General features: G+C 45.7%; 2 protein-coding genes across 2 annotated transcripts; both read left to right on the top strand.

The window, feature by feature from the left end:
- Positions 1-1,953: 1,953 nt before the first annotated feature.
- Positions 1,954-3,476, top strand: ubac2 (UBA domain containing 2; the record flags this gene model as incomplete). Its single annotated transcript, XM_024443683.2, is given in 2 exon segments — positions 1,954-2,196; positions 2,299-3,476. Coding segments are annotated over 2 exon segments (357 nt in total), but the record flags the coding sequence as incomplete, so codon positions are not given.
- Positions 3,477-3,827: 351 nt separating this feature from the next.
- tm9sf2 (transmembrane 9 superfamily member 2) lies at positions 3,828-21,127 on the top strand. The gene is made up of 17 exons (XM_042314908.1): positions 3,828-4,224; positions 4,989-5,056; positions 7,480-7,573; positions 8,022-8,149; positions 9,758-9,887; positions 10,058-10,182; positions 10,621-10,732; positions 10,950-11,029; positions 11,109-11,217; positions 13,727-13,859; positions 15,590-15,709; positions 16,060-16,117; positions 16,495-16,654; positions 16,781-16,933; positions 18,571-18,615; positions 19,323-19,494; positions 19,852-21,127. Exons 1-17 carry the CDS (start codon positions 4,075-4,077, stop codon positions 19,917-19,919), a joined length of 1,905 nt encoding a protein of 634 aa, XP_042170842.1. The 5' UTR covers positions 3,828-4,074; the 3' UTR covers positions 19,920-21,127.
- The last annotated feature ends 544 nt before the right edge of the window (positions 21,128-21,671 follow it).

Here is a 21,671-nt window from a genome sequence, read left to right as displayed (position 1 = left end):
CCTGGTTGAATTTTGGTAGATGTTACAATAATCTTTATAGTTATTTAAGACTTAGGTACGCGTAAATAAGTGGAATTTACTTCCTGGTTGAATTTTGGTAGATGTTACAATAATCTTTAAGGGTGCCATTAATTGTGGAACCTTGATTTGGAGGGCATTGATTTTTATTTAAATCAAATTGATTTTGGTGGGTTCCATTGAAACATTAATAAAGTCCAGTATTTCTCACATGTTGGTATTTTGAGTTTCTTTATAATTTTATTAGTATTGGTTGTGCATTGCCAGGGGTGCCAGTAATTTTGGAGCCCACTGTACATATGAGATGAGTAAAGCAGTATGTAAACATTATTAAAGTGGCCAGTGATTCTAAGTCTATCTATATAGGGCAGCAGCCTCTTAAGGAGCAGGGTTCAGTAACTGGGTAGAAGCTAGCTAGTGATGGCTATTTAACAGTGATGGCCTTGAGATAGATGTTTTTCAATTACTGTGTCCCAGCTTTGATGCACCTGTACTGACCTCGCCTTTTGGATGATAGCGGGGTGAACAGGCAGTGGCTCGGGTGGTTGTTGTCCTTTATGATCTGTAACATCAGGTGCTGTAGGTAGAGGCAGGTAGTTTGACACTGGTGATGCGTTGGGCAGACCGCATCACACTCTGGAGAGCCCTGGGGTTGTGGGCGGTGCAGTTGCCGTATTAGGTGATACAGCCCGACAGGATGCTCTCAATTGTGAATCTGTAAAAGTTTGAGGGTTTTAGGTGCCAAGCCAAATTTCTTCAGCATTCCAAAATAGCATGTTGACAGGTAGCCATGCCTCTTTTAGTGTTAGATCAAAGGTACAAAATCTACTCTGACCAAAATATTATTGCAGATCACTTTGATGTATTTAGCTTTTCTATAAAGGTTTGGAAAAACAGGGAGACCTTTTTGCCCGTCACCTTTAATCTGTATCCAAGGCTTTGTATTTGTAGCCTATGGTTAATGATGGCTGTGGTTACTGACACAATAGCCATGTTGCCAGCTAAGTTATTTGTTGGTGCGTGCCCTCTTCAAGGTGTCAGGAGCGTTCCACAGGGATGCTGGACCATGTTGACTCCAATGCTTTCCACAGTTGTGTCAAGTTGGCTGGATGTCTTTTGGGTGGTTTCTTGATACACAAAGGAAACAGAGTGTTAGAAACCCAACAGAATTGCAGTTCTTGGCACAAGCCGTTGTGCCTGGCACCTACTACCATACCCCGTTCAAAGGCACTTAAATCTTGCCCATTCACCCTCTGAAAGGCACACATAGACAATTCATGTCTCAATTGTCTCAAGGCTTTAAAATCCTTGTTTAACCTGTCTCCTCCCCCTTCATCTACACTGATTGAAGTGGATTTAACAAGTTACATCAATAAGGGATCATAGCTTTCACCTGGTCAGTCATGGAAAGAGCAGGTGTTCCTAATGTTTTGTATACTCAGTGTATACTAGTAAGCCTATTTGGACAAGGCTGAATATGCACAAAATGGAAGTTAGAGGTAGCCTATATATGAATGATTTAATGGAAAATGCATTGACTAAAATGACTGCATAAAACTAGACTAAAATTGTCCAGAGTTTTAGTCGACTGACAATAACTGAAACTAAGAAGGACAAAATGACTAAAAGCTATTTGTCAGACTCAAACTAAATCTAAAATGGCTGCCAAAATGAACACAGTCTCTGACTTCAGTGCGTTCAAGACAACTGGAAACTCTGGGGGGGGGGAAACTAAGCTGATTGGGAAAAATCACTTTGAACGGTTATCTCAGAATTACAAGTTGGAAACTCGGGCGTCATCCTAGAGCTCCAACTTCTCTGACTTGAAGATCACTGATGTCGTGATTTTTCCCAGTCTGAGATTTTTATTTTTTTTCCCCAAGAGTTCCCAGTTGTCTTGAACGCACCATGATTGTCCCTCTCTATCCTTCCCAGAATGGCCTAATGAACTGGAACAGGTTTTTCCCATCGCTGAGACACAGAGGACAGAACCTTCCCCCAGAGCTGCAGCCACACCCCTCTCCACCGCTGCAGCCACACCCCTCTCTACCGCTGCAGCCACACCCCTCTCCACAGCAGCTCCACCCCACAGCTCCTCCACTGCTGGAGCCCACAGCTCCTCCACTGCTGGAGCCCACAGCTCCTCCCTTGGTCAACACTCCTGTAGCTGAAGAACAGGTGAGCACTGTGAGTGAGTGCGGACACGGAATTGCGTTTCTTTACCAGTTTCGTGTTAGCATTTCTCTGATGTTTGTGTGTGTTTATTTCTGTTTCCCATAGGTTGCCAGATTGATGGAGATGGGCTTCTCCAGAATAGATGCTCAGGATGCCCTCAGAGCGTCCAACAACGACATCAACATGGCAACCAACTTTCTACTGCAGCATTTAGGGTAGGGAGGAGTTTGAAAGATGTAGAACCTGAGAGAGAAAAACAACAACAGAGGGAACAGAATGAAGAGTGGGTCTGATCCAGTGAGCAGGGTCCTGGGGGTTTGAGGCCGGGGTGACCAGCCTGCTCTGGAGCTCCAGAGGACTACACAGAGAATAACTCAACACAGACTACACAATTACTAGGAGGAAAGGAGAGAGGAGGACAGTAATGCTGCTGCTGTCCACCGTGCTTCCTGAAGGGTGAAGAGGGCTGTCCACAGTGCTTCCTGGTAGTGGGTACTCAGCCCTGTTCCAGATAGTTTGGAAACTCTGTTCTGTCACCTTGCTGCTGAAGGACAGAAGATGGAGGATCAGAAGGCTGCTATTCTCAGGGCTTGTTGCATCTAGTGTCTTCTCTATACTCTAGCATTACCGTGGTTCATTACGGCTTCCTCCACCTCACATACACCTTCGCCCAGAAAACATACACACACACACACACATTCACCAGTCCCTAAAGGTTTTCTTTTGTGTCATTTGTCCATGGACAGTGATTACAGGAGTTTGTTTGCTTGACTTCTGCAGAATTAATGTACAATTCCTCAGAATTAATCTAAAATCTTAAAGGGGTTTGAAATGAGGAGAATATACTAAATTATGGAAACTGTCAATCTTGTATACTCAATGAAAAATGTCTGCACATGTAATACTTAGTGGATGGCTTGTATGTTTAGCTGCTCAGTGGCTACATTCTGGTTAACTACACTATGGAATAAAATCATGGTGACAAGATATTAATTATTTAAAACTGATTTTCACAAAATCATTGAGGATTTAACACTTATTTATATAATTTTTATTTTTTTGTTTTATGTGACTGACTGTATAAACGGAGGTGTGCTTGTTGTTTGGTTAACCTATGCCTGTGTGTGGTGTCATTATGCTACAGATTACAAATGATTAACAATTTAACAAACTGCTTCCAACCACTGAAATATATGCAATGTGCTCTGCTATGGTAACCGTGCTGCCCATACAGCGTTACAACAGTATAATGGCCTAATGAATAAACCTACCTCTCACCTTCAGATGCTTTTCTGCTTTACTTCACAGCATTACTCGTATAACATTTTTATTATGCTTTGGGATGACTGCACTGACAACCATGGCGAATAATAGTTCCCGTTTTGAGAGAAATATTAGTTTTACACTGCCATCTCCAGGTCGTTGTTGGAATAGGCACTTTCTGCCAGAGCCTAAATTGTAAGGTTGAATGTTGCTGTTTGATTCTCAGCAGAATTAGAAATCATGACAATAAACCCGTTTTTAATTCTACATTTTTTTATTTATTTTTTTTGTCGGAAAATGTCTTCTATTTTTAACACCAAAGTGCTATTCTTTCAACAACAGCCCAGCCAACTTCACCTCCAGAGTCCCATCATCATCCGGAAGAACACGTCCATGTAGACGCAGATGACGTGTCTGCCCGCTGCAGGAGAAGGGCTCTGGGTTCTGTAGCGGCGAAGGCAGACAGATCCCAGCTACTTAACGACCTTATGTCAACTGTCCTATCTGGTGAATTCAAATGCCAGCTAGCCTGTCAGCTAGCCCCCCCCCTGTGTAGACAGATATTAACGTTACGCCAAGAAACGTTGAGCTAACTAGGTTCGTCGAGAGAAGAGGAAAATGTGCTCCCTGCACAGAGCGAGAGGCTCTGTTTTGGTGATCTTCCTTCTGCTACACAGCGCTACAAGTTTCTATCTACCGGGTCTGGCCCCTGTTAGTTTTTGTGAACCAGGACAAGCTGGGAAAGAGAATGAAGTACCGGACTGTAAGGTAGTTAGATCAACAACAACAACAACAAAAAATGCGCCGACTGTTTCATGCTATCTTCTAATTATCAGCTGGCAAGTTAAAAGCTAGCTACCAGTTCACTTGCCTGCTAGCTGCTAATGTTAGCATTCTGAAACGCCTTGGAAAGGGATCAGAACAGCTTGCTGTCTTGGTTACCATGTGACGCAGGATAGCTGTCATAATGAATCACTAGGTAACGTTAGTAGAATCTACACGTAGCTAGTTCGAACCCGTGTTGTTGGCCAACCAGTCACACAGTAAGCTATCTTGTACTTGCATTATTGGTCGCTAGAAAGCTAGCTAGCTAATTAGCACCCCCTATGAGCTAGTTGGGCTTACTACTTTGTGAGACAACTGCTTAAACTTGTGTTGTTAGATAGCTAATTAGTTCATCCATGCTTTTGATCAGAAGTTACTTGTCATTAAAAAATGTTTAATTATGTCCCAAATTCCGTATTATCCTAATCTAAAAGAGAGCTGTCAACTGCATGACAGTTGTTCTTTGAGGAAGGGCCTGAATAAGAACTGATAAGAATCAATTCCACTGCGGAACAGGACATAAAGAAATCCTGTAAAGTTATGTAGCCCTCTTCCTCCCTCCCATTTCAGATCTCTAGTCGTTGTGCCTAATTGTGCCTTTGAGAGAGAAAAAAACAGCTGTAATGTGTGCTGTATTCTAGATGTTGTTGCTGATATTTGTCATCTTCCATTTTGAGAAAATAACTGTGCTTTTCATTGTTTTTCAGTCGACCATCGAGATATTTGTGAACAGACTGGATTCTGTGGAGTCTGTCTTACCCTATGAATACACTGCGTGAGTACATCAGGAACAACAACTTCTTATTGGTCTTCTACAATTCTCAGTCTTGCTGCTGAAGGCTGTGGGTTCCGTGCTTTTGGACAGTGTTCTTATTGTGTAGTTGCAGACTTAGTGTACGGGGAAGATATAGGTTGCGTTCCAAATGACTCCCTATACAGTGCACTACTTTTGACCAGCGACCTATGGGCCCTGGTCAAAAGTAGTGCACTGTGTAAGGAATAGGGTGACATTTGTTAGGAACATGGTGAAGTCAGCCAGGTAGGACTAGGTACACTAATACTGTCTGATAAACTAGAGCATCTCTCTGTCACCATCCTCTCCTACTCTTTCTCACCTGTCTCTTTCTCCCGCTCTGACTCTTTCTCCCGCTCTGACTCTTTCTCCTCTCTGTCACTCACCATCCTCTCCTACTCTTTCTCACCTGTCTCTTTCTCCCGCTCTGACTCTTTCTCCTCTCTCTTTCTCCTCTCTGTCACTCACCATCCTCTCCTACTCTTTCTCACCTGTCTCTTTCTCCCGCTCTGACTCTTTCTCCCGCTCTGACTCTTTCTCCTCTCTGTCACTCACCATCCTCTCCTACTCTTTCTGTCTCTTTCTCCCGCTCTGACTCTTTCTCCCGCTCTGACTCTTTCTCCTCTCTGTCACTCACCATCCTCTCCTACTCTTTCTCACCTGTCTCTCTTTCTCCCGTCACTCACCATCCTCTCCTACTCTTTCTCACCTGTCTCTGACTCTTTCTCCCGCTCTGACTCTTTCTCCTCTCTGTCACTCACCATCCTCTCCTACTCTTTCTCACCTGTCTCTTTCTCCCGCTCTGACTCTTTCTCCCGCTCTGTCACTATAGCAGCACCAGCGATATCCGACTGTGACTGGAATTCTGAAGTCCATAGACGATGTTAATAATACTCTATTGCAGTGCTTGACTTGGACAGGAACTCACTGGGGCTGAGTTCCGGCACCTCTTATAGAATATCAGCTCAAAAGTATGATGGCGCTCCTGCACCTAAATACAAACAGTACCGGCACCTATATCAGTCCAAGTCCAGCACTGTTCTATTACAGTAGTTCTGCTTCAACAAAATGGCTGCCTAATGTTTAAGATTAGCTGAATCATGGTTTAGAGAAATAGTCAATAGAAGATATAGATATTGGCTTAAGTCAACGAAACAGGCCAGTTTCAGTCCTTACTCTGGATCTGAAAACTCCAGTGGCATTAAATCAAAGATGGGATACTTTGATGTGGCATCTGAATTACTTTATTTATTATTTTCCTGAGTTAAATGTGATACTAGAGGCCTCAACATGCTCAGCCACAGGAGCTGTTCTGTCACGTCGTTAGAGGACACTAATGCCCCTTTTCCACCGAGGGGTTGTGGAGAGGGTCAGGGGACTGTAATTGAAGTGACGTTGCAGTGTTAAGTGTGCGTGAGAAATGTGGCCTTCTTTATGTTAGCTTGCTGTGTGACTGAGAGAGGAGAGGTTGTTGTTGAAATGTGGCCTTCTTTATGTTAGCTTGCTGTGTGACAGAGGAGAGGTTGTTGTTGAAATGTGGCCTTCTTTATGTTAGCTTGCTGTGTGACAGAGGAGAGGTTGTTGTTGAAATGTGGCCTTCTTTATGTTAGCTTGCTGTGTGACAGAGAGAGAGGTTGTTGAGAGGTTGTTGTTGAAATGTGGCCTTCTTTATGTTAGCTTGCTGTGTGACTGAGAGGAGAGGTTGTTGTTGAAATCTGGGCATCAGAGAAAAAGTACCAGCAGCAGATGGTTTAAAAAGACAAAATGCTCCAGTTTGTGAACTGAAGTAGAAATCATATGTTATTGGCTTAACTCTCAGGGCATGTTCATCCTGTTATGGGCTGGCTTGGTGTTGTGGGGAACTCTCAGGGCATGTTCATCCTGTTATGGGCTGGCTTGGTGTTGTGGGGAACTCTCAGGGCATGTTCATCCTGTTATGGGCTGGCTTGGTGTTGTGGGGAACTCTCAGGGCATGTTCATCTTGTTATGGGCTGGCTTGGTGTTGTGGGGAACTCTCAGGGCATGTTCATCCTGTTATGGGCTGGCTTGGTGTTGTGGGGAACTCTCAGGGCATGTTCATCCTGTTATGGGGCTGGCTTGGTGTTGTGGGGAACTCTCAGGGCATGTTCATCTTGTTATGGGCTGGCTTGGTGTTGTGGGGAACTCTCAGGGCATGTTCATCCTGTTATGGGCTGGCTTGGTGTTGTGGGGAACTCTCAGGGCATGTTCATCCTGTTATGGGCTGGCTTGGTGTTGTGGGAACTCTCAGGGCATGTTCATCCTGTTATGGGCTGGCTTGGTGTTGTGGGGAACTCTCAGGGCATGTTCATCCTGTTATGGGCTGGCTTGGTGTTGCTGAAACAGAACGTTTGTCAACTCTCTTTTTCTCTCCTCGTATTCTTCAGGTTTGATTTCTGTGCTATCGACTCCGAGAAGCGCCCGTCTGAGAATTTGGGTCAGGTTTTGTTTGGCGAGAGAATTGAGCCCTCTCCCTACAAGGTGGGTGATGTACACACACACACACTTTAATATCCTGTTGGTATTACATTTCTAATCTCATTACAATGTTCTGCACCTTCATACCTCACTCCGAATGACCGACTCCCCCTTCACTCTGGTGTGTACAACCTGTACCTACATGCTAAATCAGGGATGGGCAACTCTGATGGGGTTGGGGGCCACAAAAAACCTGAACTCATCATGAGGGGGTCGCAGTTGCTCACATGTCTGCATAGCCACATCCATACCAACCCCGGATAACAAGTTTAGATAGCTTACTGGATAACAAATGTAGCAATCTGAAATATGTTAGTTAACATGGGCTAGTTGGCTGACCATCACTGACTGACATAACAAGAGAAAAAATTAGAAATGTCACCCTGTGTATTCTACTGGTCTAACTCTCAGCAGGAAGTTGAGTAAATCATTGTATGTCTGTGTGTTGAAGTTTGAGTTCAAGAAGAAGGTGGATTGTAAACCGGTGTGTACTAAATCCTACAACACCAACAAGCCAGAGGACAAAGCCCACCTGGACTTTCTGAAGAAAGGCATGTTGCTCAACTACCAGCACCACTGGTAAGATATTCATACTGCTAACTACCAGCACCACTGGTAAGATATTCATACTGCTCACTACCAGCACCACTGGTAAGATATTCATACTGCTCACTACCAGCACCACTGGTAAGATTTTCATACTGCTAACTACCAGCACCACTGGTAAGATATTCATACTGGTAAGATATTCATACTGCTAACTACCAGCACCACTGGTAAGATATTCATACTGCTAACTACCAGCACCACTGGTAAGATATTCATACTGCTAACTACCAGCACCACTGGTAAGATATTCATACTGCTAACTACCAGCACCACTGGTAAGATATTCATACTGCTAACTACCAGCACCACTGGTAAGATATTCATACTGGTAAGATAGTCATACTGCTAACTACCAGCACCGCTGGTCTGTTAGTCATACTGCTAACTACCAGCACCGCTGGTCTGTTAGTCATACTGCTCACTACCAGCACCGCTGGTCTGTTAGTCATACTGCTCACTACCAGCACCGCTGGTCTGTTAGTCATACTGCTCACTACCAGCTGGTTAGATACTGGTTAGATAGTCATTCTGGTTAGAGATCCATTCTCTGTTTTGTGCAACAGACACGTATCTAATTTTCCTCTGAATTGAGATGTAAACACACATTTCCCATACAGGAAGTCTAGAGTTCACAAGCTGGGATTCAACCCAGACTTCAGACACCTGCACTGACTCATGTGGCCAATAGGTGTCGAGCTTGGCTTGTATTGTCCTCTGACCCCATAGACACCACTGACCCAATCTCAAATAGATCCCTAAACATTAGGCAGTTGTGGAGATCTGAGAGGATGTGATTGGCATTGACCAGGGGTAGGCGACTAGATTAAACCTCGGACTGATTGTTGTCGGAGCGGATGGGAGGGTGGGTCAGAACATCATCATGATAATCATTTGTGCACTGCAAATTGACCATAACTAAGCCCAAAAAGAGATTGCATTTGAAAATATTTTTTTTTTATACCATGGTCACATTGATACGATTAAATATTTATATAAAAAACATTTGGGCTGAATTCCTGGTGATTTAACTGGTCTTTTTTGACCCAAATCTAAAATCCAACAAAACAAATACTAACTTTGTTGCCCCAAATACCACTCTTGTTGCCGAGCGCTGGTATCCGATATATGGTGAAACTTCCTCCTAGCCTATCAGAGGACAGGGTGGAGTTATTACCATATAGCTTACACCTCTCAAATCCAATCAGATCTCCACAAGTGTTTAGGGGTCGATTTGGGATTGGACCACAGTCTCAACCGCACACTGTCCTTAACCCTGTGTCTACCTCTCCTGTACAGTGGACAACATGCTGTATCTCTGTCTGTCTCCTGTAGGATAGTGGACAACATGCTGTATCCCTGTCTGTCTCCTGTAGGATAGTGGACAACATGCTGTATCCCTGTCTGTCTCCTGTAGGATAGTGGACAACATGCTGTATCCCTGTCTGTCTCCTGTAGGATAGTGGACAACATGCTGTATCCCTGTCTGTCTCCTGTAGGATAGTGGACAACATGCTGTATCCCTGTCTGTCTCCTGTAGGATAGTGGACAACATGCTGTATCTCTGTCTGTCTCCTGTAGGATAGTGGACAACATGCCGGTGACCTGGTGTTATGACGTGGAGGACGGACAGAAGTTCTGTAACCCAGGGTTTCCCATTGGCTGCTACGTCACTGAGGCGGGACGACCCAAAGACGCTTGTGTTGTCAACGTGAGTCCATTCATATCCTGTGTGTGGAGGTTAGGCCTCTGAGTCGGCCATTTTTTTTTTAGTTAAACGGTTTGCTAGATAGACAGAACACATTATAAGACATTATAAAGGCTTATATTTGCTTATAACACGTTTATAAAGCGCATAACTTAAGTGTTTCCTCGTTCCAGTCTGACTTTAAGGACAAAGACACATTCTACGTCTTCAACCATGTTGACATCACCATCCACTATCATGTGGTGGAGAACGAGGCTGCTGGGGCTAGACTGGTCGCTGCCAAGATGGAGCCCAAGAGGTAGGAGGTCAAACGGTCGCTCACTTAGGGGACAATCCTCACTGTCACTTAGTTATTCATTGATGTGAAGTTAGAATTCACCCCTTAGGGTTTTCTTAACAATTAGTTATTTATTTCTCTAGTCTCCATGAAATGTTCATTCTTAGATAATGTGTGTTTCTACTCAAAGTAACGATGTCTCTCTTTAATTCACATCAAGTATTTATTTATTGTGACTTATTCTCTCCTCCTTCCCACCTCCTTCTCCTCTCTTCCTCCCCTCTCCTCTCTTCCTCCTCTCTCCTCTCTTCCTCCTCTCCTTTCTTCCTCCTCTCCTTTCTTCCTCCTCTCCTCTCTTCCTCCTCTCCTCTTCTTCCTCCTCTCCTCTCTTCCTCCGCTCTCCTCTCTTCCTCCTCTCTTCCTCCTCTCTTCCTCCTCTCTTTCTCCTCTCCTCCAAAGCTATAAACACACCAAAGTGGAGGCCCCCGACTGTGCAGGAGGGCCCATGTACCTGAACAACAAGTTCAGTGGAGAGCTGAAGATCGGCTATACCTACTCTGTCCAGTTTGTGGTAGGTTTCTGAACCCCATGACCGTTTGTAAATGCCTCTGTCTGTGTGACTGACTAGGTTCAGTCTCTGGTTGCCTACGTGCTGTAACGCCGGCTAGCCCACTGAGCTAAAGCCTAGACATATGCTTGGGGAGCTAATGCGAGTGGTCAGGTCTCAGGAGAGGTTAGTCATGTGCTCTGGTCAGTGGGTGTAATATAAATGCTGGTGTTGTATCTAGGAGGACACGCACATCAGATGGGCGTCACGTTGGGACTACATTCTGGAGTCCATGCCCCACACCAACATTCAGTGGTTCAGGTGAGTCTCACACACACACACACACACACACACACACCCCTTCTGTCTGTAACTGTGTGTGTATTGTCTTGTCCCCCAGCATCATGAACTCTCTGGTGATCGTTCTCTTCCTGTCTGGTATGGTGGCTATGATCATGCTGAGGACTCTACATAAGGACATTGCCAGATACAACCAGATGGACTCTGTGGTGAGTCTGGTAAATCCTCCACAGTAATCCAGCTGATTGGTTTCCCTTCAGGTCCCACAGTCCCAGTTCGCCATGTTGGTTTCCCCTCAGGCCCCAGTCCACCATGTTGGTTTCCCTTCAGGTCCCACAATCCCAGTTCGCCATGTTGGTTTCCCCTCAGGCCCCAGTCCACCATGTTGGTTTCCCTTCAGGTCCCACAGTCCCAGTCCACCATGTTGGTTTCCCTTCAGGTCCCACGGTCCCAGTCCGCCATGTTGGTTTCCCTTCAGGTCCCAGTCCACCATGTTCGTTTCCCTTCAGGTCCCACAGTCCCAGTCCGCCATGTTGGTTTCCCTTCAGGTCCCAGTCTAGCCATGTTGGTTTCCCTTCAGGTCCCAGTCCGCCATGTTGGTTTCCCTTCAGGTCCCAGTCCGCCATGTTGGTTTCCCTTCAGGTCCCAGTCCGCCATGTTGGTTTCCCTTCAGGTCCCAGTCCGCCATGTTGGTTTCCCCTCAGGTCCCAGTCCCAGTCCGCCATGTTGGTTTCCCTTCAGGTCCCACGGTCCCAGTCCGCCATGTTGGTTTCCCTTCAGGTCCCAGTCCCAGTCCATGTTGGTTTCCCTTCAGGTCCCAGTCCGCCATGTTGGTTTCCCTTCAGGTCCCAGTCCGCCATGTTGGTTTCCCTTCAGGTCCCAGTCCACCATGTTGGTTTCCCTTCAGGTCCCAGTCCACCATGTTGGTTTCCCTTCAGGTCCCAGTCCACCATGTTGGTTTCCCTTCAGGTCCCAGTCCACCATGTTGGTTTCCCTTCAGGTCCCAGTCCACCATGTTGGTTTCCCTTCAGGTCCCAGTCCACCATGTTGGTTTCCCTTCAGGTCCCAGTCCACCATGTTGGTTTCCCTTCAGGTCCCAGTCCACCATGTTGGTTTCCCTTCAGGTCCCAGTCCACCATGTTGGTTTCCCTTCAGGTCCCAGTCCACCATGTTGGTTTCCCTTCAGGTCCCAGTCCACCATGTTGGTTTCCCTTGAGGTCCCAGTCCACCATGTTGGTTTCCCTTCAGGTCCCAGTCCACCATGTTGGTTTCCTTCAGGTCCCAGTCCACCATGTTGGTTTCCCTTCAGGTCCCAGTCCACCATGTTGGTTTCCCTTCAGGTCCCAGTCCACCATGTTGGTTTCCCTTCAGGTCCCAGTCCACCATGTTGGTTTCCCTTCAGGTCCCAGTCCACCATGTTGGTTTCCCCAGTCCACCATGTTGGTTTCAGGTCCCAGTCCACCATGTTGGTTTCCCTTCAGGTCCCAGTCCACCATGTTGGTTTCCCTTCAGGTCCCAGTCCACCATGTTGGTTTCCCTTCAGGTTGTTGGTTTCCCTTCAGGTCCCAGTCCACCATGTTGGTTTCCCTTCAGGTCCCAGTCCACCATGTTGGTTTCCCAGGTCCCAGTCCACCATGTTGGTTTCCCTTCAGGTCCCAGTCCACCATGTTGGTTTCCCTTCAGGTCCCAGTCCACCATGTTGGTTTCCCTTCAGGTCCCACGGTCCCAGTCCGCCATGTTGGTTTGTGGGATGTGTCACATATGAGGGCTCTGTCTGTGTGACACTGGCAAGGGTTATCTAGTGCACACAAACACACAGACATGTCCCTGATGAGGAGTGACAGGGCAGTGGTCTGGTCTACTGGTCTGGTACAGACACAAACATGTCCCTGATGAGGAGTGACAGGGCAGTGGTCTGGTCTACTGGTTCGGTACAGACACAAACACACAGACATGTCCCTGATGAGGAGTGAGAGGGTAGTGGTCTGGTCTACTGGTCTGGTACAAACACACAGACATGTCCCTGATGAGGAGTGACAGGGCAGTGGCCTGGTCTACTGGTTCGGTACAGACACACAGAACCCCAACAACTGGCTCCAAGCTCTGATTGGCTCCAGCCAGCTGGTGGAGGCTTTGGTTATGACCTCGGGGTGTGTGACCTTGTGTACTCTCCATCTACCATCTCTCATCTCTCCAGGAAAACTGACAGCAGATGTTCTCTAGGAAGGCTTGTGGGGGTCACTAGGGGTGACATGTATCTATATTACCCCCCCCACCAGCACCTCTCACCCCCGACCCCCTCCCCTACCAGTATTGTAGTCTCTATCTGTCTCCGGGATCAGTCATTATTTCAGTAGCTCTGTCCCTTCAGCCCCTCCCCCTAGCGATCAGACTCCCTTCAGCCCCTCCCCCTAGCGATCAAACTGACAGGTAGCGTCACCGTGGCGACCAGCCTGCTCGTGTTCCAACCCTCTGAAGTCTATCACCGCTAATTGACAGGAGAGACCCCACTCCCTCATCTTCTCCCCCCTGTTATATCCTGCTGGGTCCCCCCTCACACCCTCCCTTTCCTCTCCTCATTTGGCCTGAACATTCTTGCTGTTTTGTGATGGTCTTTTTATAGTGAGAGATGTGGTGATGAAGATGTTACATAGGATTCAGTTGAAAGTGAAACTAAGTGAAGGTCTTCCCCTCCTCCCTCTCTGCTGGTCGTGTCAGGAAGATGCCCAGGAGGAGTTTGGCTGGAAGCTGGTCCATGGAGACGTATTCCGGCCTCCCAGGAAAGGCATGCTCCTCTCTGTCTTTCTGGGATCAGGAACTCAGATCTTCATCATGATGTTCGTCACCCTCTGTGAGTTCTACAATCTACAGCTCTGTGTTTCTGTCTACCTGTTGTTGACTTGTAGGAATGCAAAACAAACCTTCTACACTTGTCCAGAACATTTATTTGTCATTACCCAAAAACAAATTAGCAAGGTAGCATATAGTATAGAGGAAGTACTTAGTTACTTCTACTCTGAGATGAGGAGTGTTTCACTTATTTAATGCATTAACTGACAGTCATCTTAGTTATTTAATGCATTAACTGACAGTCATCTTAGTTATTTAATGCGTTAACTGACAGTCATCTTAGTTATTTAATGCATTAACTGACAGTCATCTTAGTTATTTAATGCATTAACTGACAGTCATCTTAGTTATTTAATGCGTTAACTGACAGTCATCTTAGTTATTTAATGCGTTAACTGACAGTCATCTTAGTTATTTAATGCATTAACTGACAGTCATCTTAGTTATTTAATGCATTAACTGACAGTCATCTTAGTTATTTAATGCGTTAACTGACAGTCATCTTAGTTATTTAATGCGTTAACTGACAGTCATCTTAGTTATTTAATGCGTTAACTGACAGTCATCTTAGTTATTTAATGCATTAACTGACAGTCATCTTAGTTATTTAATGCATTAACTGACAGTCATCTTAGTTATTTAATGCGTTAACTGACAGTCATCTTAGTTATTTAATGCATTAACTGACAGTCATCTTAATTTAATGCTGACAGTCATCTTAGTTATTTAATGCATCATCTTAGTTATTTAATGCTTAACTGACAGTCATCTTAGTTATTTAATGCGTTAACTGACAGTCATCTTAGTTATTTAATGCGTTAACTGACAGTCATCTTAGTTATTTAATGCGTTAACTGACAGTCATCTTAGTTATTTAATGTTAACTGACAGTTATTTAATGCTTCACTGACAGTCATCTTAGTTATTTAATGCGTTAACTGACAGTCATCTTAGTTATTTAATCAACTGACAGTCATCTTAGTTATTTAATGCATTAACTGACAGTCATCTTAGTTATTTAATGCGTTAACTGACAGTCATCTTAGTTATTTAATGCGTTAACTGACAGTCATCTTAGTTATTTAATGCATTAACTGACAGTCATCTTAGTTATTTAATGCGTTAACTGACAGTCATCTTAGTTATTTAATGCATTAACTGACAGTTATTTAATGTTCACTGACAGTTATTTAATGTAGTCACTGACAGTCATCTTGGTTATTTAATGTAGTCACTGACAGTCATCTTGGTTATTTAATGTAGTCACTGACAGTCATCTTAGTTATTTAATGTAGTCACTGACAGTTATTTAATGTAGTCACTGACAGTTATTTAATGTAGTCACCGACAGTCATCTTAGTTATTTAATGTATTCACTTACAGTCATCTTGGTTATTTAATGTAGTCACTGACAGTCATCTTGGTTATTTAATGTAGTCACTGACAGTCATCTTGGTTATTTAATGTAGTCACTGACAGTCATCTTGGTTATTTAATGTAGTCACTGACAGTCATCTTGGTTATTTAATGTAGTCACTGACAGTCATCTTGGTTATTTAATGTAGTCACTGATAGTCATCTTGGTTATTTAATGTAGTCACTGACAGTCATCTTAGTTATTTAATGTATTCAGTAGCAGAAAAGGACCAACAATACTAGCACACAGTTCAGTCAAAACCAACGGTGTGTTTTTATTTTCTGATCCATATCCATTGTGCTCCCCTTGTCCAGTCTTTGCCTGCCTGGGCTTCCTGTCCCCGGCGAACCGCGGTGCCCTGATGACGTGTGCCGTGGTGCTCTGGGTCCTACTGGGCACACCAGCCGGCTACGTGGCTGCCCGCTTCTACAAGTGTAAGTGAACATTTGGGCCGAGGGGGGAAAGGGTCACGACCCCAACTTGACCCTGAAAAGTCGACCAGTCACGACCCAACTGTGCTGGAGGGTAGCTCGTTAGGCCCAATCAGTGTCAGCTGGGGGGGGTGATAGTCTCTGTGTCAATTACTGGTTCAGTGTTCTGTAGAGGCCTGTAGCAGTAGGGGTCCCCCCCCCCAAACCTCCCTAGCAACACATGCTCTATGGCCTGAATCCTGCCTCCCTGATAAAGGCTATATGCCTCAACACCTTGGAAGTAAAGAAAGAAGTTTGAATTTCCAAGAAACGTCTGTTTGTCTTCACGTCTCTCTCTCTCTGTGATGTCACAGCCTTTGGTGGGGAGAAATGGAAGACTAACGTCCTGCTGACCTGCTTCCTGTGTCCTGGGTGAGTCTGACTTTACATTGGTTGAGGAGATAGACATTAGTTTGTGGTTACGGTCAGGGTTGATAGTTGACGTCTGTCTCTGTGTTCAGGGTTGATAGTTGACGTCTGTCTCTGTGTTCAGGGTTGATAGTTGACGTCTGTCTCTGTGTTCAGGGTTGATAGTTGACGTCTGTCTCTGTGTTCAGGGTTGATAGTTGACGTCTGTCTCTGTGTTCAGGGTTGATAGTTGACGTCTGTCTCTGTGTTCAGGGTTGATAGTTGACGTCTGTCTCTGTGTTTAGGGTTGATAGTTGACGTCTGTCTCTGTGTTCAGGGTTGATAGTTGACGTCTGTCTCTGTGTTCAGGGTTGATAGTTGACGTCTGTCTCTGTGTTCAGGGTTGTGTTTGCTGATTTCTTTGTGATGAATCTGATCCTGTGGGGAGAGGGCTCCTCTGCAGCCATGCCCTTTGGCACCCTGGTGGCCATCTTGGCTCTGTGGTTCTGCATCTCTGTCCCCCTCACCTTCATAGGGGCCTACTTCGGCTTCAAGAAGACCGTGAGTACAAGCACACGTCAATATGTGAATATATTCAAACAAACATTCTGTCACACACACACAAGTCTGTGTGCATATCATGCCTTTCATACTCCTCCCCTCTGTCGTGTGATTGGTGCATTTCAGGGGATTGAGCACCCTGTGCGGACCAATCAGATCCCTCGTCAGATCCCGGAGCAGTCGTTCTACACCAGATCTCTCCCAGGGATCGTCATGGGGGGGATCCTCCCTTTCGGCTGTATCTTCATCCAGCTCTTCTTCATCCTCAACAGCATCTGGTGAGTCTCTCAGATCAGCTACCCTGCAGACCCTGCTGCTCTGTTTTGGGAGTGCTACACGAGCAGCTTGTCGCGAAGGCAGAACCAGTCAGTGAGGTTAAAGGTGAACAGGTGAGGTTAAAGGTGAATGGGGTGAGGTGAGTAACTGACTACGGGTGAGGTTAAAGTGGTGGAGTGAAGCAGGGTGAGGTTAAAGGTGATCTTTAGGGTGAGGTTAAAGGTGAGAGCAGGGTTATCTTTATGATGGATGAGGCTAAAGGTGAGTGGGTGATGGCTAAAGGTGAGCAGGGTGAGGCTAAAGGTGATGGGTTATGGTGAGGCTAAGATGCTGAGCAGTGGGATCTTTATGATGTGGGTTGTCTCAAGATGCTGAGCAGTGGGTTATCTTTAGTGAGGTTAAAGGATGCTAGAGCAGGTGGGTTATCTTTATGATGTATGGGTTGTGTCTAACCAGATGCTAGAGCAGTGGGTTATCTTTATGATGTTGGTTGTGTCTCACCAGATGCTAGAGCAGTGGGTTATCTTTAGGATGTATGGTTGTCTCACCAGATGCTAGAGCAGTGGGTTATCTTTATGATGGATGGTTGTCTCACCAGATGCTAGAGCAGTGGGTTATCTTTATGATGGATGGTTGTGTCTCACCAGATGCTAGAGCAGTGGGTTATCTTTATGATGTATGGTTGTGTCTCACCAGATGCTAGAGCAGTGGGTTATCTTTATGATGTATGGTTGTGTCTCACCAGATGCTAGAGCAGTGGGTTATCTTTATGATGTATGGTTGTGTCTCACCAGATGCTAGAGCAGTGGGTTATCTTTATGATGGTGGTGTGTCTCATGAGTATCTTTATGATGGATGGTTGGCTCACCAGATGTAGAGCAGTCTTTATGATGTAGTGGTTGATGTATGGTTGTCTCAAGCAGATGCTAGAGCAGTGGGTTATCTTTAGGATGTATGGTTGTCTCACCAGATGCTAGAGCAGTGGGTTATCTTTATGATGGATGGTTGTCTCACCAGATGCTAGAGCAGTGGGTTATCTTTATGATGTATGGTTGTGTCTCACCAGATGCTAGAGCAGTGGGTTATCTTTATGATGTATGGTTGTGTCTCACCAGATGATAGAGCAGTGGGTTATCTTCATGATGTATGGTTGTCTCACCAGATGCTAGAGCAGTGGGTTATCTTTATGATGGATGGTTGTCTCACCAGATGCTAGAGCAGTGGGTTATCTTTATGATGGATGGTTGTCTCACCAGATGCTAGAGCAGTGGGTTATCTTTATGATGTATGGTTGTCTCACCAGATGCTAGAGCAGTGGGTTATCTTTATGATGGATGGTTGTGTCTCACCAGATGCTAGAGCAGTGGGTTATCTTTATGATGGATGGTTGTGTCTCACCAGATGCTAGAGCAGTGGGTTATCTTTATGATGTGTGGTTGTGTCTCACCAGATGCTAGAGCAGTGGGTTATCTTTATGATGTATGGTTGTGTCTCACCAGATGCTAGAGCAGTGGGTTATCTTTATGTGTGGTTGTGTCTCACTGCTTTCAGTGGGTTATCTTTATGATGTGGTTGTGTCTCACACCAGCTCTGAGGCACCATCCTACTGTTTGGTTTCCTGTTTTGTGCTGAGGTAATCACCACACACCACCATCCTACTCTGCTATTTCCACCTTTGTGCTGAGGTAAGACACCACACACACACACCATCCTACTCTGCTACTTCCACCTTTGTGCTGAGGTAAGACACCACACACACACACCATCCTACTCTGCTACTTCCACCTCTGTGCTGAGGTAAGACACCACACACACACACACCATCCTACTCTGCTACTTCCTCCTCTGTGCTGAGGTTAGACACCACACACACACACACACACACACACACCATCCTACTCTGCTACTTCCTCCTCTGTGCTGAGGTTAGACACCACACACACACACCATCCTACTCTGCTACTTCCTCCTCTGTGCTGAGGTTAGACACCACACACACACCATCCTACTCTGCTACTTCCACCTCTGTGCTGAGTTATGACGATCTGAGCATTTCCTGGTCGGGTCATGTGACCAGTGGAATAGTGCCCTTAATGACGAGGATGAAGGGACTGTTTCTCAAATCCTCTTTCCTTGATTCCTAACAGCTTCTCTCTTTAAAAGAGAAGGTCCCAAACAAGGGACCTGGAATCTCCTTCTCCACTACGGTTGAGAAGGAGAGGAGACAGGATGAAAGGAATAACAGGAAGTTTAATTAAGGAAGCACTACGTTCTCTCTCTCCATCAGGACTATCACTGGCAGTGGTGTTCCTTCCTGACCAGTGGTCTTGTCTTAGTAAAGATGTTCTAAACACAGAGATATCTAACTGTTCTCTCTGTCTCTCTCCATCAGGACTACCACTGGCAGTGGCGTTCCTTTCTGACCAGTGGTTTCACGGCCGTCTACTTCCTGGTCTATGCCATCCACTACTTCTTCTCCAAGCTCCAGATCACAGGATTGGCTAGCACCATCCTCTACTTCGGTTACACCATGATCATGGCTCTCATCTTCTTCTTATTCACAGGTAGGTAGCTGGAGGGGGGGGCGGGGCTTCACACTGTAGCTTGCCATGAAGAGGATGGACCAGGTCAGAGGGCAGAGGTTATCCTCATTAGTCCAGTTCAATGGACTGGACCAAATAGGACTGGGCATCCTCCCACCCTGACTGTTATGCTGCCTTTCTGGGGTTTAGGTTGAGGTGCAGTTCTACTCGTTTTCACACACTCACACACAGTCGGATGGTGTTTGGCGTCTGTTGTCGTAGCAATGAGAGTTTCCTAGACAGCAGGATGTGGGATTGACAAATGGCCCTGGGAAAGTGTGATTTTCATAGTTTCTCTCTTTCTGTCAATTAAATTTCTTGTCTCTCTCTCTCCATCAGGAACGATTGGATTCTTCGCCTGTTTCTGGTTCGTCACCAAGATCTATAGCGTAGTGAAGGTGGACTGAGTAGTTAACCAATGGATTTTCCTGTTTACTCTGCCACGCCCCCTCCCCCTCACCCCTCCCACTTCACCCTCCCTGGGCTGGAGGGACACTATTGTTACATTACACCCTGACTGCGTACGGTGACCAGGGCCCACTGGTCTAAATAGGGAGCTGTTTGGAACACAACCCTTGTCTACTGTGTGGAAGACGCATTTTTGTCAGAGCAGCAAGTCACCAGAGTCTTCGTGTGTGTGTGTGTGTGTGTGTGTGTGTGTGTACGTACACACACATCTATACATAATGTAGTCTGGAGTGCAGGAAATACCTTGTTGGAGGTCCAGATCCTACTGCACATCGATGAAACATCCCTTATTCACCTCTGACAAATGGAAACAGGAAATCTAGAAGGTCGTGACTATTAAGACCCCCCCCCCCCCCTGGACCCCCTCCCCCTGGTTACAGTTAGTTTCTGTCCCCACGTTGGCGCACTAAGGTGATTTTACGTTGTCATTCAAACTATTAATAGTGTTGGACAATATGATTGTAAATAACTTCTTTTTTTTCTAATGCTGATGAATGATTTGGGGTCGTAATAAGCTTATAATGTGAGATGGAATTCCTCCTCTAACCCATGTTCAGGGCTGGTAGTGTAGATGGTTGAGTCCCAAATGGCACTCTAGTCTGCACTATGTAGGGAATAGGGTGCAATTTGGGATGAACACATTTTCTCTGGGGTTTGTTTGTTTTTATTTTGTATTATAAATGCTTGAGTATTAATCAACTGGTCTGTTATTTAACTTTATATTCCAATTACATGTTTTTCTGTCTATTCTTTCATTTTATTTTTGCCTCAGACACGTGCCTCATCAGTAGTTCATTTTATTTTCAAAAACCCACCGTTTGGGATTTTGTGAGAGGCATCATCGACTTCTATGTTCCAAATGGCACCCTATTCCCTATGTAGTGCACTACCCTTGATCAAGGGCTCGGGTCTAAAGTAGTGCACCACATAGGGAATCGGGTGCCATTTGGGACATCGTCCATCAGTTATGTGGGGCTCTGATTCTTATATCCTTTCAGTGTAAATATACTCTCTTCATAAATGATACTAGTTTCATTAGTCTGACCGAGCATCTGGGTTCCTTCTCTCCTTCACTGGTTTGAAATGATGTAATTATGATCTGAAAAATAAGAAATGGTCCATTTAAAATAAAACAATGTTCCTGTTTTGAGTGTTTTATTTTCCTGTGTCTTTAAGAGCGTAGTCAGTGTAAAGTATTGAGCAACACAGTCAAGTGAGGTCGATACATTGAACCGGCGCTGAGGAGAGGCCCTGCTGTGGTGCCCACTAAGCTGAGGAGAGGCCCTGCTGTGGTGCCCACTAAGCTGAGGAGAGGCCCTGCTGTGGTGCCCACTAAGCTGAGGAGAGGCCCTGCTGTGGTGCCCACTAAGCTGAGGAGAGGCCCTGCTGTGGTGCCCACTAAGCTGAGGAGAGGCCCTGCTGTGGTGCCCACTAAGCTGAGGAGAGGCCCTGCTGTGGTGCCCACTAAGCTGAGGAGAGGCCCTGCTGTGGTGCCCACTAAGCTGAGGAGAGGCCCTGCTGTGGTGCCCACTAAGCTGAGGAGAGGCCCTGCTGTGGTGCCCACTAAGCTGAGGAGAGGCCCTGCTGTGGTGCCCACTAAGCTGAGGAGAGGCCCTGCTGTGGTGCCCACTAAGCTGAGGAGAGGCCCTGCTGTGGTGCCCACTAAGCTGAGGAGAGGCCCTGCTGTGGTG

The sequence above is a fragment of the Oncorhynchus tshawytscha genome, unplaced genomic scaffold (assembly GCF_018296145.1).
Source record: "Oncorhynchus tshawytscha isolate Ot180627B unplaced genomic scaffold, Otsh_v2.0 Un_contig_7957_pilon_pilon, whole genome shotgun sequence".
Taxonomy (NCBI): domain Eukaryota; kingdom Metazoa; phylum Chordata; class Actinopteri; order Salmoniformes; family Salmonidae; genus Oncorhynchus; species Oncorhynchus tshawytscha.
This window is presented reverse-complemented; position numbering and strand designations above follow the sequence as displayed.